This window comes from Notolepis coatsorum (assembly GCF_963971535.1).
Source record: "Notolepis coatsorum genome assembly, chromosome: 11".
Lineage (NCBI taxonomy): Eukaryota > Metazoa > Chordata > Actinopteri > Aulopiformes > Paralepididae > Notolepis > Notolepis coatsorum.
Window position 1 is genome coordinate 75,055,470 of NC_140175.1, and position 18,349 is coordinate 75,073,818.

Genomic DNA, 18,349 nt, shown 5'->3' on the forward strand with positions numbered 1-18,349 from the left:
CTTGTGTCTCACACACAGACAGTCCTCGACTGCTCCACTTTGTGTCAGCACAATACCTCACGTCACCACAATACCTCACGTCACTCACCGCCGACGGCTTCGCAGCCCGTGGGAAAAGACAGAGTGTTTGTGTGCGTCTGTGCATATCTGTGGGTGCGTTAGTGTGTGTGTGTGTGTGTGTGTGTGTGTGTGTGTGTGTGTGTGTGTGTGTGTGTGTGTGTGTGTGTGTGTGTGTGTGTGTGTGTGCATCAGGTTTTGGGATCAACAGAGGCCTTGCACAGAATGTTTGTGCAGTTGTCTTTCTTCCAACATGGTTGCTTGTAACCACGAGTAACTACTTTAGAAATAAAATGTCCCAATTTCTGTGCTGCGGTAGAATTGGTAAAATGTTGGAAAAGTATATTACTGTTTTACTGCGAAATAAACAGATCAATAAGATCTGTTTATAAGATCCAGTAATAAGACACCAATTTACCAGTCTCTCGTTGGAGAAGTATGCCTACACTGTTCCCCTAGTAATGGATTTCGACTGAAAAGATCTAGATCTTTTCTATAACACCACTAAATGTACCGACCACATGTGAGCCCCCCCCCCCCCCACACACACACGCTCCTCACCTGGGCTGCTACTCTGTGATCATCGGTGTTCCCCAGCATGACAACGTCCACCCCTAGACAGCGGAGGTGCCGGCCCAGGCCCTGCAGCATGTTATCACACACCACCCGCAACTGCTGAGGGGCCATGGGGGGACGCTCGCACACGCTGTCCCCACCCAGGGGGCTCTTCTCTGGGCCACTGGATGAGGCGAGGCCCCCTGGATCCCGCTGGTGTTCCTGGATGAACAGAATACATTTATTTTCCTTTTTTTGCTTGATTGGAAAATTTCAACTCAATTAAAAGGTTGGATGTCTCTCGTGTTTTTGAGCGTAAGATCAAGCCGATAAACAATGACATTTCTTCACAGCCTTTTTTGTTCACATTTAGTTAAGAGTGCCAAGAATTCTTGAAGGCACTCACTTTTAAAAGTATTTAACCACTTAAGCATAGGACGGCCCAACGGCGGGCTGTCGCAGACGCTTGCGCACGTCGCAGCGTTTTGCCCTCGTCTGCCGGCTCCGGGCTGCGTTTTTGCTGATCAACCAAAAACATTGTTGGAAATTTGAATTTGCCGCCTTTCGATCGCCACCCTACTCGACCTATTGCATGATTCCAGTCTCGAGTTATACGAAGAAACATCTGACGAGCGTCATTTGACAAGCGTTCGGACAGTGACCACGTCCGGTTTGGCCGGGTCCTGAACGGACCAGTCACCTCTGATGGCGAGAATGATTGACCACCTTTGTAGCCAATGAAATTCTGGCGTTAATCATGGCGAATTAACGCCGGTACACACATTACAAAAACCTTTGTAAAACACACATTTCAGTGGGATTGTTATACACTTTGGACCTGTACTGTAGATAAGACTTCAGGCTATGGAACCGTTATGTTTTCCAGCTCCTACCTCTCAGCTGGAACCCAAAAACAGGCAGCTGGCAACAAGTAATCAGAAATGTGAGTACACAAAACTTTTACTTCAGTGTGTTGAAACCTCTGTAACTCTATTTCCTTAGCACTCAGAGAGATTCTTCCTTGTTGTGGAAGAAAGATCAGAATGTTTCCTTTCAAAAGAGACCAGACTCATAATATAATATACAATAAATCGCTAATTACTTTGGGTATGCAATCGTCAGGTGTGTTATGCAAAACTAGCCCCATTTTTGCCTAATGCATATGTGGTTACAAGAGAGTGCACTAACATGCATACGATACAGTGCACTAACATGCATACGATACAGTGCACTAACATGCATACGATACAGTGCACTAACATGCATACGATACAGTGCACTAACATGCATACGATACAGTGCACTAACATGTAATATAACTTTTTGAACATGTACATTTAGTCGTTCTCTTTTTTATATATTTTTTTATTTCATTGCTAGAGATTAATGATTCATTTTTGTTTTATTTTGTTTGTATTTACATGTTCAAAATAAATATTTCAAATCAAATCAAATGCATAGACATGAACATGTATAGGTTACAGTGCACTAACATGTATAGGTTACAGTGCACTAACATGTATAGGTTACAGTGCACTAACATGTATAGGTTACAGTGCACTAACATGTATAGGTTACAGTGCACTAACATGTATAGGTTACAGTGCACTAACATGTATAGGTTACAGTGCACTAACATGTATAGGTTACAGTGCACTACATGTATAGGTTACAGTGCACTAACATGTATAGGTTACAGTGCACTAACATGTATAGGTTACAGTGCACTAACATGTATAGGTTACAGTGCACTAACATGTATAGGTTACAGTGCACTAACATGTATAGGTTACAGTGCACTAACATGTATAGGTTACAGTGCTCTAACATGTATAGGTTACAGTGCACTAACATGTATAGGTTACAGTGCACTAACATGTATAGGTTACAGTGCACTAACATGTATAGGTTACAGTGCACTAACATGTATAGGTTACAGTGCACTAACATGTATAGGTTACAGTGCACTAACATGTATAGGTTACAGTGCACTAACATGTATAGGTTACAGTGCACTAACATGTATAGGTTACAGTGCACTAACATGTATAGGTTACAGTGCACTAACATGTATAGGTTACAGTGCACTAACATGTATAGGTTACAGTGCACTAACATGTATACGTTCTTCATTACATGGGCTGAGAGTGAAAGGAAACAGCTCTTGGCTCAAGTAGCAAGTTGGTTTCTCTCTACATTGTTTTCTCTCATCGGAGGAATCCCCCTCCTTCCTGTCTCTGTGTCTGAAGAGACACCAAGGACAAGAGGAAGAGACGACAAGGACAAGAGGAAGAGACGACAAGGACAAGAGGAAGAGACTGTCTGTTTCCTCAAGTTCCTCCTTATCTTTTTGTGCTCTGGCCTTGAGGAGAAATGATGACTTTCCATCATTTATCATTTGCAGAAGCCTCGACTTCAAAGTAGCACTGTTGCCACGATAACCCTGCTCATATAAACAGACAACAACGTCGGCAGCGATGTTGCCGTGGCGATGTGGTATTTGACCCCTGACCTCTTTGGGTTGTTTGATCCGTTTGGCTGCTTTCTCCTTCTGCTTTTTCTGCTCTTTGCTCTTCTGTGATTGGTTGGACCGGACAGAGAGCAGGTCCGCTGGCAGCCCAAAGCATGCTGGGTCGCTGGAGAGGGCAGTGTAGATGTCCAGCAGACAGTAGGCATCCGCCGCTGGAAGGAAGGAAGGGGGGAGAGAGAGAGAGAGGTAAATAGATATGGAAGCATGTTGGAAATACATTTATATTTTAATAAGAGGAGAGACCATTAAGTCTATGTCTCTCTCTTCTCTTTCCCACCATCGCGTATATACACACTCTCTTGTAGTCTCTCTCTCCCGCCCCCCTCTCTCAATTCAATTCAAAGGGGCTTTATTGACATGGGAAACATACTTTTACATTGCCAAAGTCGGTGTTAAAACAAATATACAAATCGAACATAGATCAGTACAGTACAGATAGATCTCTCTCTCTCTCTCTCCCTCCCTCTCTCTCTCTCTCACCCACCTGAGTATCGTATCTGGCTGGTGCGTAGCGGGCGTCTGTCCCAGTTGGACAGTTGTTCCATCTTGTCCAGAGGTAGACCCAGAACCTGCTGAACCATCAGACTCAGGCCTTTCTCTGCCGGGGCGTCCTTTCCCACCAACACCCCTCTAGGACTTCTGCCCCCCCTGCGGACTCCACTACGCTGCACCTGGAGAGAGGACACACATGGGGGGATCAACCCTTTTGGGTAACACTGTTGGGCAACGTTGTACAAGCAGACGTCTCATCATGTTTGTACTGATTACCTGGCAACCTCTTGTTGTCCAGATACTTTTTATTGTATATTTTCCCCTGGCTCACTTAACTTCCTGTTTACCTGTTGGGTGTAGGTTGATGCTATGGTAACAGTGTCTACATCTACATCAGGGCAAAACAATTTAGGAGCACACAAAGAAATTTAGGAGCACACAAAGAAATGTAGGAGCACAGTGAAAAATGTTCAAGTAACACAGAGTTTATTAACAAACTATTTATTACATGCATATTATACTGTGCATGTGCATACTAAGGGACAAACATCTGTGCAATAGCACATACCACCAAAATCACACATTGGCCCATGCCTACTACACGCAAAGGATTTTGGTTGTCAAGCTGCTTTTGTATGTTGTAGTGTTGTCACGATACCAACATTTTGACTTCGATACAGATACAGATAGGAAAGGTAATGGAATATATTAATAGATGACAGAACATGGACAATTCTTTATACAATTCTTTAATTCATTATAATTTAAACGCTATTGAAATGTAAATAATCACAAATAATTAAATAATTCTGTTACAGCAGCTGAGCTATATACTATATAGCTACTGTCCATCAATATCTTCCTTTTGAATTAAATAGGTTCAGAAGAGAGAGAGATGCCCCTTCCCTCAGTATGCCTCTGAGTGTTCCCAGGGATAGCTTACAGTAGTTAGCGTTAGCAGGTTAGCTTAGTTAAGAGTTAGTAGCTAACATTAGTTAAGGTTTTTAGCCAGGGATTAAAGCAAAAGAAATTCTCCTGAGTGAACTTTTTTTCAGGCCAAGTTATTCTTATGTTAACCTCAACTGTATTTCTTTTTTAATAGCGTTAGCGTTTTAAGGGAGCCTACTTGTAGAGCCTACTGTCCTGACTGTGACTATAGAGTATTGACCCTACTGTTGTGGTTGTTGTGCCAGGCAGGGAGGCTGTGTGCTGGAGAGCGTGAATGCAAGTCTTGTGGCTAGCTTCTGATTGATGGCGAGCTAGCACCCTTTTCCCATTAATAATAATAATAATAATAATATTATTATGGGGGGGGGGGGGGGGGGTTATGGGTGGGGGGGGGTTGAAGGCAAGGGAGAACAGGTGGGTTTTGAGGCGAGCTTTGAAGGTGGAGAGTGTAGGGGAGTCTCTGATGGACTGGGGGAGGGAGTTCCAGAGTCGGGGTGCAGTACGAGAGAAGGCCCGATCTCCAAAGTTTTTGAGTTTGGATGTCGGGACAGTGAGGGAGGCAGTGGAGGAGGACCGGAGGGAGCGGGTGGGGCGGTAGGGAAGAAGGAGATCAGTCAGGTAGGGGGGGGCCAGGCTGTGGAGGGCTTTGAAGGTGAGGAGTAGTGTTTTAAAGTTTATGCAGTGTTTGATCGGGAGCCAGTGGAGAGAGTGGAGGACAGGAGTGATGTGCTCACGGGACCGGGTGTTAGTGAGGAGGCGGGCGGCTGAATTTTGGACCATTTGCAGTTTATGGAGGGAGCGGGAGGTGATACCAGTGAGGAGGGAGTTGCAATAGTCCAGGCGGGAGGAGATGAAGGCGTGAATGAGGGATTCAGCAGCAGGTTCATTACTTTGAACCATGAACTAAACGGCTTGTTATCATACAAACAAGGGACTAAACACGTTTCACAATTATGCCACAACAACAATGGACAGTCTCCTCCCCACCGTTTGTATATATTTTTTACCACCGACCCACCCCCTCCTAATGTACAGTCTCCTCCTCATCATATGTATATATTTACTGTTAGGATCTCTGGGTAACAGTACTGTATATTTGCATATCGTATATGTGACAAATGTAACATTACTATATACCTGTAAGTCATGTATGTCCCTATGTCATAAATGTCATGATGTCATGTATGTTGTGTATGTCATAAATGTCACTATGGATTGAAAATGGGGGACCCTGATGTAAACAAGACAAACGGCTTTCTCTGGTCTGCATCCCCTTAACAATTGTGTGTATTGCTACTGGATTTACCAGATCCAGAGTGAATGAATGAATGAAAACTTTATTTAATACACAAGACCCTCTTCTTGGGACCAAGTAAGGTTGTCAATAATCCAATGTACAGTTACCCCCCCCCCCCCGCCTACCCAACCCCCCCCCCCACCCACCCAACCACCTCCAATGTACAGTCCCCCCACCCCACCTACCCAACCTCCTCCAATGTACAGTTTCTTCGTCAAATGTATATACTCTCTTTTTTAGACTATTTTTGTATCACAAACAATACTGTATTTGTAAATCTGGTATGTCATAAATGTATAGATGTAGCAGTATTGTCTATCTGTATGTCATGTGTGTCATATATGTTATGATGAATTGAAAATGGGGGACCCTGATGTAAACAAGACAAAAGTCTTTCTCTGGTCTGCATCCCCTTAACAATTGTGTGTATTGAGCTGTACTGTATTGTACCCATTCTGCAATCTGTTAATAAAATGTTCAATCAATCAATCAATATTTAACAGATTGCAAAATGGGTACAATACAGTACGGCTCAATATACACAATTGTTAAGGGGATGCAGACCAGAGAAAGACGTTTGTCTTGTTTACATCAGGGTCCCCCATTTTCAATTCATAGTGACATTTATGACATACACAACATACACATCATGACATTTATGGCATAGGGACATACATGACTTACAGGTATATAGTAATGTTACATTTGTGACATATACGCTATGCAAATATACAGTAATGTTACCCATAGATCCTGACAGAGTATAAACATATGATGGGGAGGAGACTGTACATTAGGAGGGGGTGGGTGGGTGGGAGAGAAATATACATACGGTGGGGAGAGAATATATACATACGGTGGGGAGGAGACTGTACATTAGGAGGGGGTGGGTGGGTGGGAGAAAAAAGATACATACGGTGGGGAGAGAATATACGGTGGGGAGGAGACTGTCTACACAGATACACCCGTGTGATGTTGCTACGGAGTTAAGCTAATAAAGGATACTCACAAACACAACAGGGGACTCACGTATTTGTACTGTGAAGTAACACGACAATGACAAATGTGTTGTTTCTGTTTTTCTTTTTGACATAGTTGCGGAACACGGAACAATAGGGCTGTCTTAAATACTTTGAAGCTTCGTTCGATGGCACAAGCTTAGAAAAAAAAAAAAAAAAAAAAAATTGCCTCCAAAATCTTGCGCCTCCATTCCAATTAAACGAAAGTAAGCGGCGCCTCGACTCCACCTCTCTACAACAAGCACGTGGAGATTATCTGTGTTGAAAACAACAAGGACATGTGCAGCAGACATGTCGACGAAGAAGTCATCAGACGTGTGGTTACACTTTAAAATATGCAAAGACAATGCCCAAAAAGCAGAGTGCCAGATATGCCAGAAGAAAATGGCATATCACAACTCTATAACAACTTTGTGAAATCACCTAAAAAACGTAAGTATCGTTGTACACGACAGCGACGCCACACAAAACATTAATAAGGCTATGCCTATGCTGCTATGACTAATGTGTTACCAAGTTGGCTAATTTAATTGTAATCATCTGCTTTTGTAGGTGCATTGTCTGATATAATTATAAATTAAATATAATATAATTGTTTGCTTGATAGACGAAGGTTGCAATATAATTATGTAATGTCATGTCGTTGGCTGTGAGAGCAGAGAGCCCCACTGCACCCAGGCAGCGCAGCCGAGTGAAACCTTGTTGGCTGCGTCACAGTCACGAAAGGGGCTACTTAATTAATTAATCCAATCCACTTTATTTATAGAGCACATTTAAAAACAACAAAGTTTACCAAAGTGCTGTACAAGTCCCACAACATAAGATAAAAAAAAATATATATATATATTATAATTAATATATATATATATATATATATTTTTCTCGAAGCTTCGAATTAAAATCGAAGCTCGGCCCCGAAGCTTCGATTGCCAAAAAAAGCTTCGAAGGTCAGCCCTACGGAACAAGTTAACTCACCACTACAGCCCCCAGTAGCCTAGCCAGTCTCTTGAAACACCGCTATCTTCAAACTTCCATTCCTCTCGAAACTTTCTTTTGTTGGGTGGTGCCGCTCATCCTTTTCGTCTGAGAAAACCGCGGTGGTTTTTCTTTTTAGTGGCCGGCTTACTCCTTCCATTTAACCGACGCTATTAAGCTAACGTTAGCTAATCGGTATAGCAGCGTTACAGTGCAAGCAGGTGGTGGATGTGATGTCGGTAAACAAGGAGAGTTGACGCGCGAGGCTGCAAAAAAGGCGACTGTCGTAAAACCAAAACAATTATTTTACATGACTATTTTGTTACCCGCCATGTGGCGGACAGACCTCTCAGACCTCGCAAATGTCACTCGCCCAATAGCCTCCAGCTGCAACCGCGGAGCGAGCAGCGTAATCCTGTCTCTCGAGTCGCTGAGTCCTGCCATTATTGCTCCGCAGCTCGCCAATGACTGCTTGGCGCGGCCGCGATAGAAAGAAAATGCCCTTTTTCATGATATTTGATGCCTCAATTTAGTTTCAATCTGTATGCATCTACAAATCATATTATACCAGGTAGCCAATTCCGTCAGACTCCGAATCAAATTGACGGAACTCCGAATCAAATTCACGGAAATCCGTCTGGAGACGGAACGCTTTAATGCCTGTTTTTAGCGCAACGTGGGTATACAGGAATGGTGAGGATGCAAAGCATGTTAGACCATTGGAGCCGTTGCTTGCGGAGTTTTCGTTGCACATAGAAACAGCGTGACTCGCGAGATGATTTGTAACAGAGATGGTCCGCGCTGCTCTGTGTCTATTATGAAATGACAATTGCGCATTGACACGCCCACTACGCAAAACTATTACTCGCACACTGTGCTCCTAAATAATTTTTCCAGTTCGCACAAATCAATTTTTAGGGACAAATGCGAGTGAAATGCTTGCACTGTAGAGCCCTGTACATGCGGTGTAGGTTGATGCTATGGTAACAGTGTGTACCTGTAAGGTGTATGTTGATGCTATGGTAACAGTGTTTACCTGTAAGGTGTATGTTGATGCTAGGGTAACAGTGTGTACCTGTAAGGTGTATGTTGATGCTATGGTAACAGTGTTTACCTGTACGGTGTATGTTGATGCTATGGTAACAGTGTTTACCTGTACGGTGTATGTTGATGCTAGGGTAACAGTGTGTACCTGTACGGTGTATGTTGATGCTATGGTAACAGTGTGTACCTGTAAGGTGTAGGTTGATGCTATGGTAACAGTGTTTACCTGTTAGGTGTAGGTTGATGCTATGGTAACAGTGTTTACCTGTTAGGTGTAGGTTGATGCTATGGTAACAGTGTGTACCTGTTAGGTGTAGGTTGATGCTAGGGTAACAGTGTGTACCTGTAAGGTGTATGTTGATGCTATGGTAACAGTGTTTACCTGTTAGGTGTAGGTTGATGCTAGGGTAACAATGTTTACATGCAGTGTAGGTTGATGCTATGGTAACAGTGTGTACCTGTAAGGTGTAGGTTGATGCTATGGTAACAGTGTTTACCTGTTAGGTGTAGGTTGATGCTATGGTAACAGTGTTTACCTGTTAGGTGTAGGTTGATGCTATGGTAACAGTGTGTACCTGTTAGGTGTAGGTTGATGCTATGGTAACAGTGTGTACCTGTAAGGTGTAGGTTGATGCTATGGTAACAGTGTTTACCTGCTGGTGTAGGTTGAGTAGATCCAACATCGCCTCCATACGCAATGGCTCTTGGGAAAACTGAGGCCAGGTACCCACCAGACACTTCAGATCCCCTGCCATACCATACCCTGGAGAGAAGAGACAGAGAGAAAGAGAGAGAGACAGACAGAGAGACAGAGACAGACAGACAAACAAAGAGAGAGACAGACAGACAGAGACAGACAGAGAAAGACACAGACAAACAAACAAAGAGAGATAGAGACAGAAAGAGAGAGACAGATAGAGAGAGAGAAAGAGAAAGAGAGAGAGGTATATGTACCTTCCTGTTTATTAATGCGTTATAGGTTCTTGGAAGGGGGTGTGTGGATACGGAATCATACAGCTGTAGTGTTTTACCCACTACTTATCATCACTATGCTCACCCAGTTTGAGGATATTCTTGTCTGAGAAAAAGGTTCTGATGAAGGAGAACGTGTCTTGGTGCTGCCCGAACCCGCTGGCACACAGGTCCAGTAGGAAGACCTGGTCAGCAACCGCCAGCTGGATCAGAGCCACGCGCTGAGACGACACACAGCCAAACCCAGCACGCCACTCCATATCCACACCTACTACTACACCTGCCTGGGGGAGGGGTGGGAGAGGGTGGGAGAGAGAGAGAGAGAGAGAGCAGAGGAGAGAAAGAGGGCAGAGGAGAGAAAGAGAGGGAGAGAGGGCAGAGGAGAGAACAAGAGAGAGGGAGGGTGGGAGAGAGGGAGGGCAGAGGAGAGAAAGAGGGCAGAGGAGAGAAAGAGGGCAGAGAGAAAGAGAGAGGGAGAGAGGGCAGAGGAGAGAACAAGAGAGAGGGAGGGTGGGAGAGAGGGAGGGCAGAGGAGAGAAAGGAGAGAGAGCGAGAAACATTTGTAATTTACAAACATCACATCTTATGTTGAGTGCAATATTTCTATTATTTACTTGTATTACTTTATAATGTATTTCTAATGTATTATAATGCACTCATCTAGATATATTCATGTTTCTACATCCATCTATCTGTCTGTCCAAATATGTGTGTGTGCATTTTCTATCTATTTATCCATTTACACTAACTGATGATGAGCATTATAGACTCCTCCTCTTCACAATTTTGAGAGGCTTGAGAATGACAACATTTACAGAAAACCATTTTGTCAAAGACAAAGTGCTTCTCCTTCTGTTGTGCTTTCCTGTACCTTCAACACGGAGTCTCGGCATCGCCGAAGCCCGTCCAGTGTGTCTAGGAAGTGGACTTGGTCCCTGGTGATTGGCAGCTGGTAGAACCTGTCACGGTGGGATCGGGGCGGGACCCACTCGTCTCTCTGAGCTGAATCAGTCCCACACTCCTGTCTGGAGAGAACGGGGAGGAGGGTTATGTCAGGGTGAGAGACAGAGACGGAAAAGGAGAGAGAGAGAGACAGGATAAGGAGAGTAAGACTTGTATGTAGAGATCAGAGAAGAAGATGATGAAGAAGAAAGCCTTGTATTCAGGTGTGAGAAAAATAGAGAAAGAAAGAAAGAAAGAAAGAAAGAAAGAAAGAAAGAAAGAAAGAAAGAAAGAAAGAAAGAAAGAAAGAAAGAAAGAAAGAAAGAAAGAAAGAAAGAAAGAAAGAAAAGAAAATAAACATTGCAGAGAGAGACTTGTATACAACAGCCTATAACTCACTCCAGACCGGTTAGATCCTGCTGAGTATCCCAGACACCGAAGGGCAGTCTGTCTCTAGGGACGCTGTAGCGTAGTGACCACTGGGAGGCGCTGCGCAGGCCACAGTACTTCATTACCAACTCCACCAGATTCACCTGCAGCTCAGGGTCCTCTCCTACTGTGGACTGGACAGACATGAGAATCACACACACACACACACACACACGCACACAAATACATGCAGATACAGATACAGACACGTGAATGCAGATATACGAGACTATACTCAGACACATGAGAATTCAAGTAAAAATACACATGTATGCAAACATATACAAGTGCACGTATGCACACAGACACAGGTACTCACACACATACAATAAAGTACCAAAAAAGGTGCGCACGGGAGCTCCAGTAGCTCACCGCGTACCTCGAGCGCTATTTCGGCGCCGGGGACAACCGTGCTCGTCACGGATCTGTGGTAGCAAGTTCGATTCCCGGACAAAGCCGTAACTTTCTCAGAGTGTCTTCCCCCCATCTGTACCCCCATTCAACCTGTTTCTGTCGGTCATTCTTGACCAGAGAAAAATGCGATAAACGCAAAAAGAGCCAGCGGAATGGCCAAAGTTTAAAAAAAAAAAGAAAAAAGGTGCGCACACACAAAATTGAGCGCAGTCGACTATATTGGTCAGATCAATAAATGTAATTGCTCTCAGACGTGTGCGTGTATACACTAAACTAATGTACCTGTACATGCTCTGTCCAGTTCTCCTCTGACATGCCTTTCTGAAAACAGAAAACAAGAAAAACAAAGGTCCTAATATCAACGGATAGTGAAAACGACCAACGACAGTCCACTTTTAGCTCCATAACAATTTTTTTTATGGCTAAGTCTTTTATGGCCATGGATTTTTTATTCATAGTCCCAACATTTTTAGGGCTGTCCTCGACAAAAGTAATTCTCAGTCGACTAATAGTCATAGGATTTTAATTGGCAAATCGTGCCATCGTGCAGAGGGACCTCTTAAAATGTATTGCTTACCAAAGATGTGCTTATCATTATCACATTTTTGATAACGATCTCAAATTATATAATAATATATGATAATCCTGTGACCCCGAGGTCCCAACAATATGACCTTGTTAACCACGACGAGCTGCTCACCTCCACAAACCTCTTGTACATCAGGAACCTCAGGGAGTCCTGTCTCCTCTTGAACACAGAGATTGGACACAGATCTGGAGAAACAAGAGAGATGGACCAAACCGTTTGGTCAGCGGGTCATTTCCCAGTATTTCCCTTTCAGAAACAGACCTTTTTTGTTGTTAGCTTTATAGCAACGTTAGCTGACAACATTGTCCCCACAAAGAAGGTGCGGGTTTTCCCAAACCAGAACCCATGGGTGGACAATTCCATCCGAGTGGCCCTGAATGCTCGTACCGCTGCTTACAACTCGGCCCGAGCATCAGGAAGTATTGAATAGTACAAGGTAGCAGCCTATTATGCTACGCAAGGAGGTGCGAGCTGCTAAACGGCGATAAGCGAACAAGATGGAGACACAGATGGCACAGAATTACACGAGAGGCTTATGGCGGGGAGTACGAACGATAACTGATTATAAAGTCAGCCCCCCCTCAATAGTGAGTGCCGATGCCTCTCTCGCGGATGAACTCAACTCCTTTTACACATGGTTTGGAGCGAGCGGTGGCGACGTTAGCTCACCGGCTAACGACGTCACTGACGCGCCGGCTGCCGCGGGAAGGGGGGGTTCATCCACGGGAGGGACACACACTCTCTCATTGACGGAACACAGCGTGAGATTAATGTACAGTTCATGAACTTCATGGGTATAAATACTCGGAAAGCGACTGGCCCAGATGGGATAATAACAGGACGAATACTTAAGTCCTGTGCAAACCAGCTGGCCCCAGTATTTACATCCATATTCAATCTATCCCTGGCTGAGTCTGTGGTCCCTGCCTGCTTCAAAATGTCCACTATAATCCCTGTGCCAAAAAACTCCTCTCCAACAAGCCTTAATGACTACAGACCGGTGGCACTCACCTCTGTGGTCATGAAATGCTTTGAGAGGCTGGTCAAGGATTACATCTGTGCCTCCCTCCCCAGTAACATGGACCCACTGCAGTTTGCATACAGGAAAAACAGGTCCACTGACAATGCGGTCTCCCAAGTACTGCACAACACACTATCTCACCTTGACAGTCAGAAGGGGGGCTATGTGAGATTGCTGTTCATTGACTATAGTTCAGCTTTCAACACCATAGTCCCTACCAGACTGGTTGACAAGCTAATCGATCTGGGTTTGAGCTCCGCCATGAGCGCCTGGATCCTGGACTTTCTAAGTGACAGGCCCCAGGTGGTCAGGGTGGGGGACCAGCTAAATCACCCTGAGTATCGGCCCCCTGCTGTATTCTCTACACACATGACTGTGTGGCCAGGTTCAGCTCCAACTCCATAGTGAAGTTTGCGGACGACACAGTGGTGGTGGGGCTGATCTCTAACAATGACGAGAAGGCCTATCGGGAGGAGGTTGATGAACTGGCACGCTGGTGCCGGGATAACAGCCTACTCCTGAACATTAGTAAAACCAAAGAGCTGATCGTGGATTTTAGGAGAATACAGCAGGGGACACACACACCGCTGTGGATAAATGGGGCTATCGTGGACAGGGTGAGCAGTTTCAAGTACCTGGGAGTCCACATCAGAGGACCTGACATGGTCTACACTAGGGGTGGAGCGGTTTGCATTCTAACCGTGCACCGTTCGATACGACCTCCACGGTTCGGGGCATGTGTGTATTGTTCGGTTATAACGTTAGCCGCAAGCTAACCGCGGAAATGCTCACAGCGAAGTGACTCCACGACACAAGACCCATTAGTCGGGAAGGGGGGGTATATTGACAAGGCTTGATAACAGAGGTTTAAAGATAACTTCACATTTATTAGCTGTTCGTTTATATTATATCATCAGGGCTTCTCCAAGTTCCAATGCTGTGTGTTACTGTTGACTATTTACTTCCTGGTGTGATGTCACTTCAAATACGGCTAGCAAGACTCTCAAATAGCAAAAGTGAGTCAAGTTGATTAGGTACCATGCAGTGAAAAACGGCATAAGAGAATACTTCACAATGTTTCATGCAATTAAAAAGTAAATATATATTTATATATTTATATATTTGATTTATTTATTTTAAATAACTGACTTTTCCTTTTTGAAAGAAAGTCTAGTGCTTGTTGAGCATATGCATACTCTGTGCATCCTCTGTGCATGCCCTTAACAATTGTGTGTATTGAGCTGTATTGTACCCATTCTGCAATCTGTTAATACAATTTTCAATCAATCAATACTTTATGTTGATGGCCTTTGTCTATAATGTGGGCAAAAAATATAGAATTATTTTGTTTGTTTGCACTAAGTTAATACTTTGACAAATGTTGCCTATATTTTTCAGTCAGTTCGGTCTTTGTATTTAAGGCAAACCGCTGTAAACCTTATTTTTTACCAAATAAATGAGAAGCATGTTTAAATCAGCAATGCCCCTCTTGCTGTACCAACATCTCTCCTAGCTCTAACCGTCACTGTCAAAATAATGTGCCTGATGTCAAACTGCCTCATTCTTTCAGTTTTTGCATGACTACGTCCTTGAGAATAACTGAAAAGTTGGATTATTTTTAGGCTATATATCTTATGCTGATGTATTACATAAAAAAAACTAAAAAAAACAACGTATATCGAACCGAACCGAAAACCGTTAAACCAAAACCGTGATACGAACCGAACCGTGAATTTTGTGAACCGTTCCACCCCTAGTCTACACACACATAGATTCTGTGGTGAAAAATGTGAAACAGCGCCTCTATCACCTGAGACAGCTAAGGAAGTTCAGAGTATCGGGGAAGATACTCCACTCCTTCTACTCCGGGGCTGTAGAGAGCATTTTTCTTTTTTTTTTAATCCTCTCTTTCTCCGATTTTTTCTCTGTTTTTCTCCCCGTCCCAATTTAGTCGTTGTGCCAATTCCCCCCCTCCCCTACCTGGTTGCTGTGCGCATGTTCTCCTACTGGTCGGTACAAGGGAACCCTGAAGACATCCGCACGCTTCCTCCGACACGTGCGGCGACAGCCAGTGACTCTTTTTTCACCTGGCAGCGAGGACTCTCATTGGTGAAGTGTAACGCGTGGGAGGTCACGCTGCCTTCATCAAGTCCTGCCTCCGCTGAGCAAGCGCCCAGACCTGACCTGTAGGCGTCGCTGTCCACAACGCCAGATTACCACCCATGACTTGCCCTCCCCCTAACCCAGCCAAACGAGTTAGTATGACGATCAGCCCAAGCCTCAAGCAATGCTGACTCCGGGAGTCGAGACCGCAGCCTCTTGCATTGGTGACGAGCGCAATCTCCGCTACGCCACCTGACCGCCTTGTAGAGAGCATTCTGACTGGAAACATCACTGCCTGGTTTGGAAACAGCACGGCACAGGACAGGAAGGCACTCCAGAGAGTGGTGCGCTCAGCTGAGCGTACTACGGGTATTGCACTAACACCCCTGCAGGACTTATATAACAGGAGGTGCAAATCCAGAGCCTGCAGAATCATGAAAGACCCTCACCACCCCAACAACAGCCTGTTCAAGTGCCTACGGTCACACGCTGCAAGAACAGAGAGACTCCGACTCAGCTTCTTTCCCCAGGCCATCAGAACACTGAACTCACTCCACTCACAAATACACATGAGCACACACACAAGCACAAGCACGCACGCACACACACACACACACACACACACACACACACACACACACACACACACACACACACACACACACACACACACACACACACACACACACACACACACACACACACACACACACACACACACACACACACACACACACACACACACACACACACACACACACACACACACACACACACACACACACACACACACACACACACACACACACACACACACACACACGGCAACCGCTAAAACAATCACTTTAAACTAAATGTCACTTTAAAAAATAGAATCTTTAGAAACACTTTAAAAGAAGGAGGTACTGTATAGTTTAGATACATTAACACTTTGATTGCCCAACCCGAGTTTTCTCTGGTTTACCCCCCGCAGATTGAATGCCCAACCCGAGAATATTCGTTTTTTTTTTTTATTAGTGATCTGAAATCATATTGCATCAAGCGAGCCTACCGTTGGATATCCAGTCACCCCAGGCTCTCAGATGTGAAAAAAGCGCCCCCTATCGTCTCCCAGATGGTAAATCACCCTTTTGGATTGGACTCAATGAAAGTGAATGGGAGAAAGGATTTCTGACTCCACATTTTACTTCTCACTGATGTAACCGGGGTCTACCAGAGTTCATTCTGGAGCCGCTGAGCCGCTGGGATTATGTGTTCTACTGTATACACGGTTGATCAATACAATTATCGATTTTTTCGAATGGTGATCAGGAATTGGAATATACCATTTGGATACCATCTGATGTCAGGTAAGGAATCTATGTTATCAGTCTTAGGATAATCAGACTCGTTTTCACGGAGATATAAGCTTTTATGTGATTATGTGATATGGCTGATTGACTGTAAAAGCCATCAGGAAATAAGAGCAGCGATTATCAGCGCGCGGCACGAGCGTGCGTGCGCACACATATACTATCGATCATCTAGCGTTTATTTGAAAACGATTCATAAATAGGCCGACAAATGACAACGTTCTGGAATATTCCAGTAAAAGACAATTATCATAGAATGGGTTGCTTTTTCCACGAAACAGAGTGATTTTCAAAATGCTATCAAACGGAAATGAAGCGATAAAAAAAAACAATCTGCCTTGACAATGTTGACTGGAAAATTAGTCTTTGATAAGCGACGAGCAGATTAGACACATAGCCATAATTTAAAACATAGATTAGGCGATATTAAGTTAACATTGGAGCGGATTTGGGCATTCAAGGGACTAATACGGAATTAACCTCTGGCGCTCAAAGTGTTAAGAGTTAACATTGTAAATTGTATATTGCATAGTAGTGTATATAAGAACCAGTTTCTCAGGAACCTAGCATGTTTTTTTTTTACCATGCATATCTTGTGTCTTATCTATTTTATTTTTTCTATGCCTATTTTATTATATTTTATTATTGTATTTTGCACAATCAATGCGGGCATGACCACCCGCATTTCACTGTATGCCCTGGTATGTATGTGACAAATAAACCTCGATTCTTTAAAAGTGAGAAAACTGAAGAAATGCCTTGTAATTTTCCATTTTTGGATTTTGAAAATGAAACCAATCGTTGACAAAAAAGAATACACTGAGGCTTATTTTATATTGACTTGAAAAACCTAGCAGACACACCCACAATAATGAGAAATGATGAACCAATTATGTCTTATGCTGTTGACTTGAAAAACTTTCACCTCACACACATCCACACATGCTCACAAACATACCAACACCAACACCAGAGTTTCCTTTCCTTTTTTCTTTTTACTACAGGTTATTATAACCACAGGTTATTTGTGGTGGTGGCAAATATGATGAATATCTAAAAGACACACACCTGGGTTGACATTGTATTTATCCATGAGCCTAAAGACATGCTTGCTGAGCATCTTGGGCTGGATATGGTCAATCTGGTGTTTAGACAGGCAGAGACGAGGGAACCGCCTATGGAAAAAAAAAAAAAAAAAAAAAAACACACACACGTATAAGTACATTTTCCACATTTGTATACAGATAAGATAAGAACACACAATAGGCCCTTTTCACAGCAGTCATTTTGACATGTCATCGCAGGATAAACAGGGGCGTGATTAATAACATGGATCATGGCAGCGTTCCACTGAGATGTGCTGGTGCCAGGGTCTGTGGTATTGTGTCTCCCTGGAACAGCACCTAATGTTATTAATCACACCCTGCCACCCTGTGTTCACCCTGCCACCCTGTGTTCACCCTGCCACCCTGTGTTCACCCTGCCACCCTGTGTTCACCCTGCCACCCTGTGTTTACCCTGCCACCCTGTGTTCACCCTGCCACCCTGTGTCCACCCTGTGTTCACCCTGCCACCCTGTGTTCACCCTGCCACCCTGTGTTCACCCTGCC

At 44.0% G+C, this 18,349-nt stretch overlaps 1 protein-coding gene across 1 annotated transcript in view; it reads right to left on the reverse strand.

Annotated features, from left to right (window-relative positions):
• Positions 1-18,349, reverse strand: part of exd3 (exonuclease 3'-5' domain containing 3) — a 159,704-nt gene that overhangs the window by 93,673 nt on the left and 47,682 nt on the right. Inside the window, exons 8-17 of the mRNA XM_084325329.1 lie at positions 17,808-17,914; positions 12,375-12,448; positions 11,957-11,995; positions 11,231-11,394; positions 10,761-10,914; positions 9,975-10,173; positions 9,571-9,680; positions 3,627-3,813; positions 3,125-3,294; positions 619-834 (exon numbers count right to left, since the gene is read on the reverse strand). Of these exons, the coding sequence (XP_084181455.1) occupies positions 619-834; positions 3,125-3,294; positions 3,627-3,813; positions 9,571-9,680; positions 9,975-10,173; positions 10,761-10,914; positions 11,231-11,394; positions 11,957-11,995; positions 12,375-12,448; positions 17,808-17,914 (1,420 nt within the window). The remainder of the gene's footprint in view (positions 1-618; positions 835-3,124; positions 3,295-3,626; positions 3,814-9,570; positions 9,681-9,974; positions 10,174-10,760; positions 10,915-11,230; positions 11,395-11,956; positions 11,996-12,374; positions 12,449-17,807; positions 17,915-18,349) is intronic.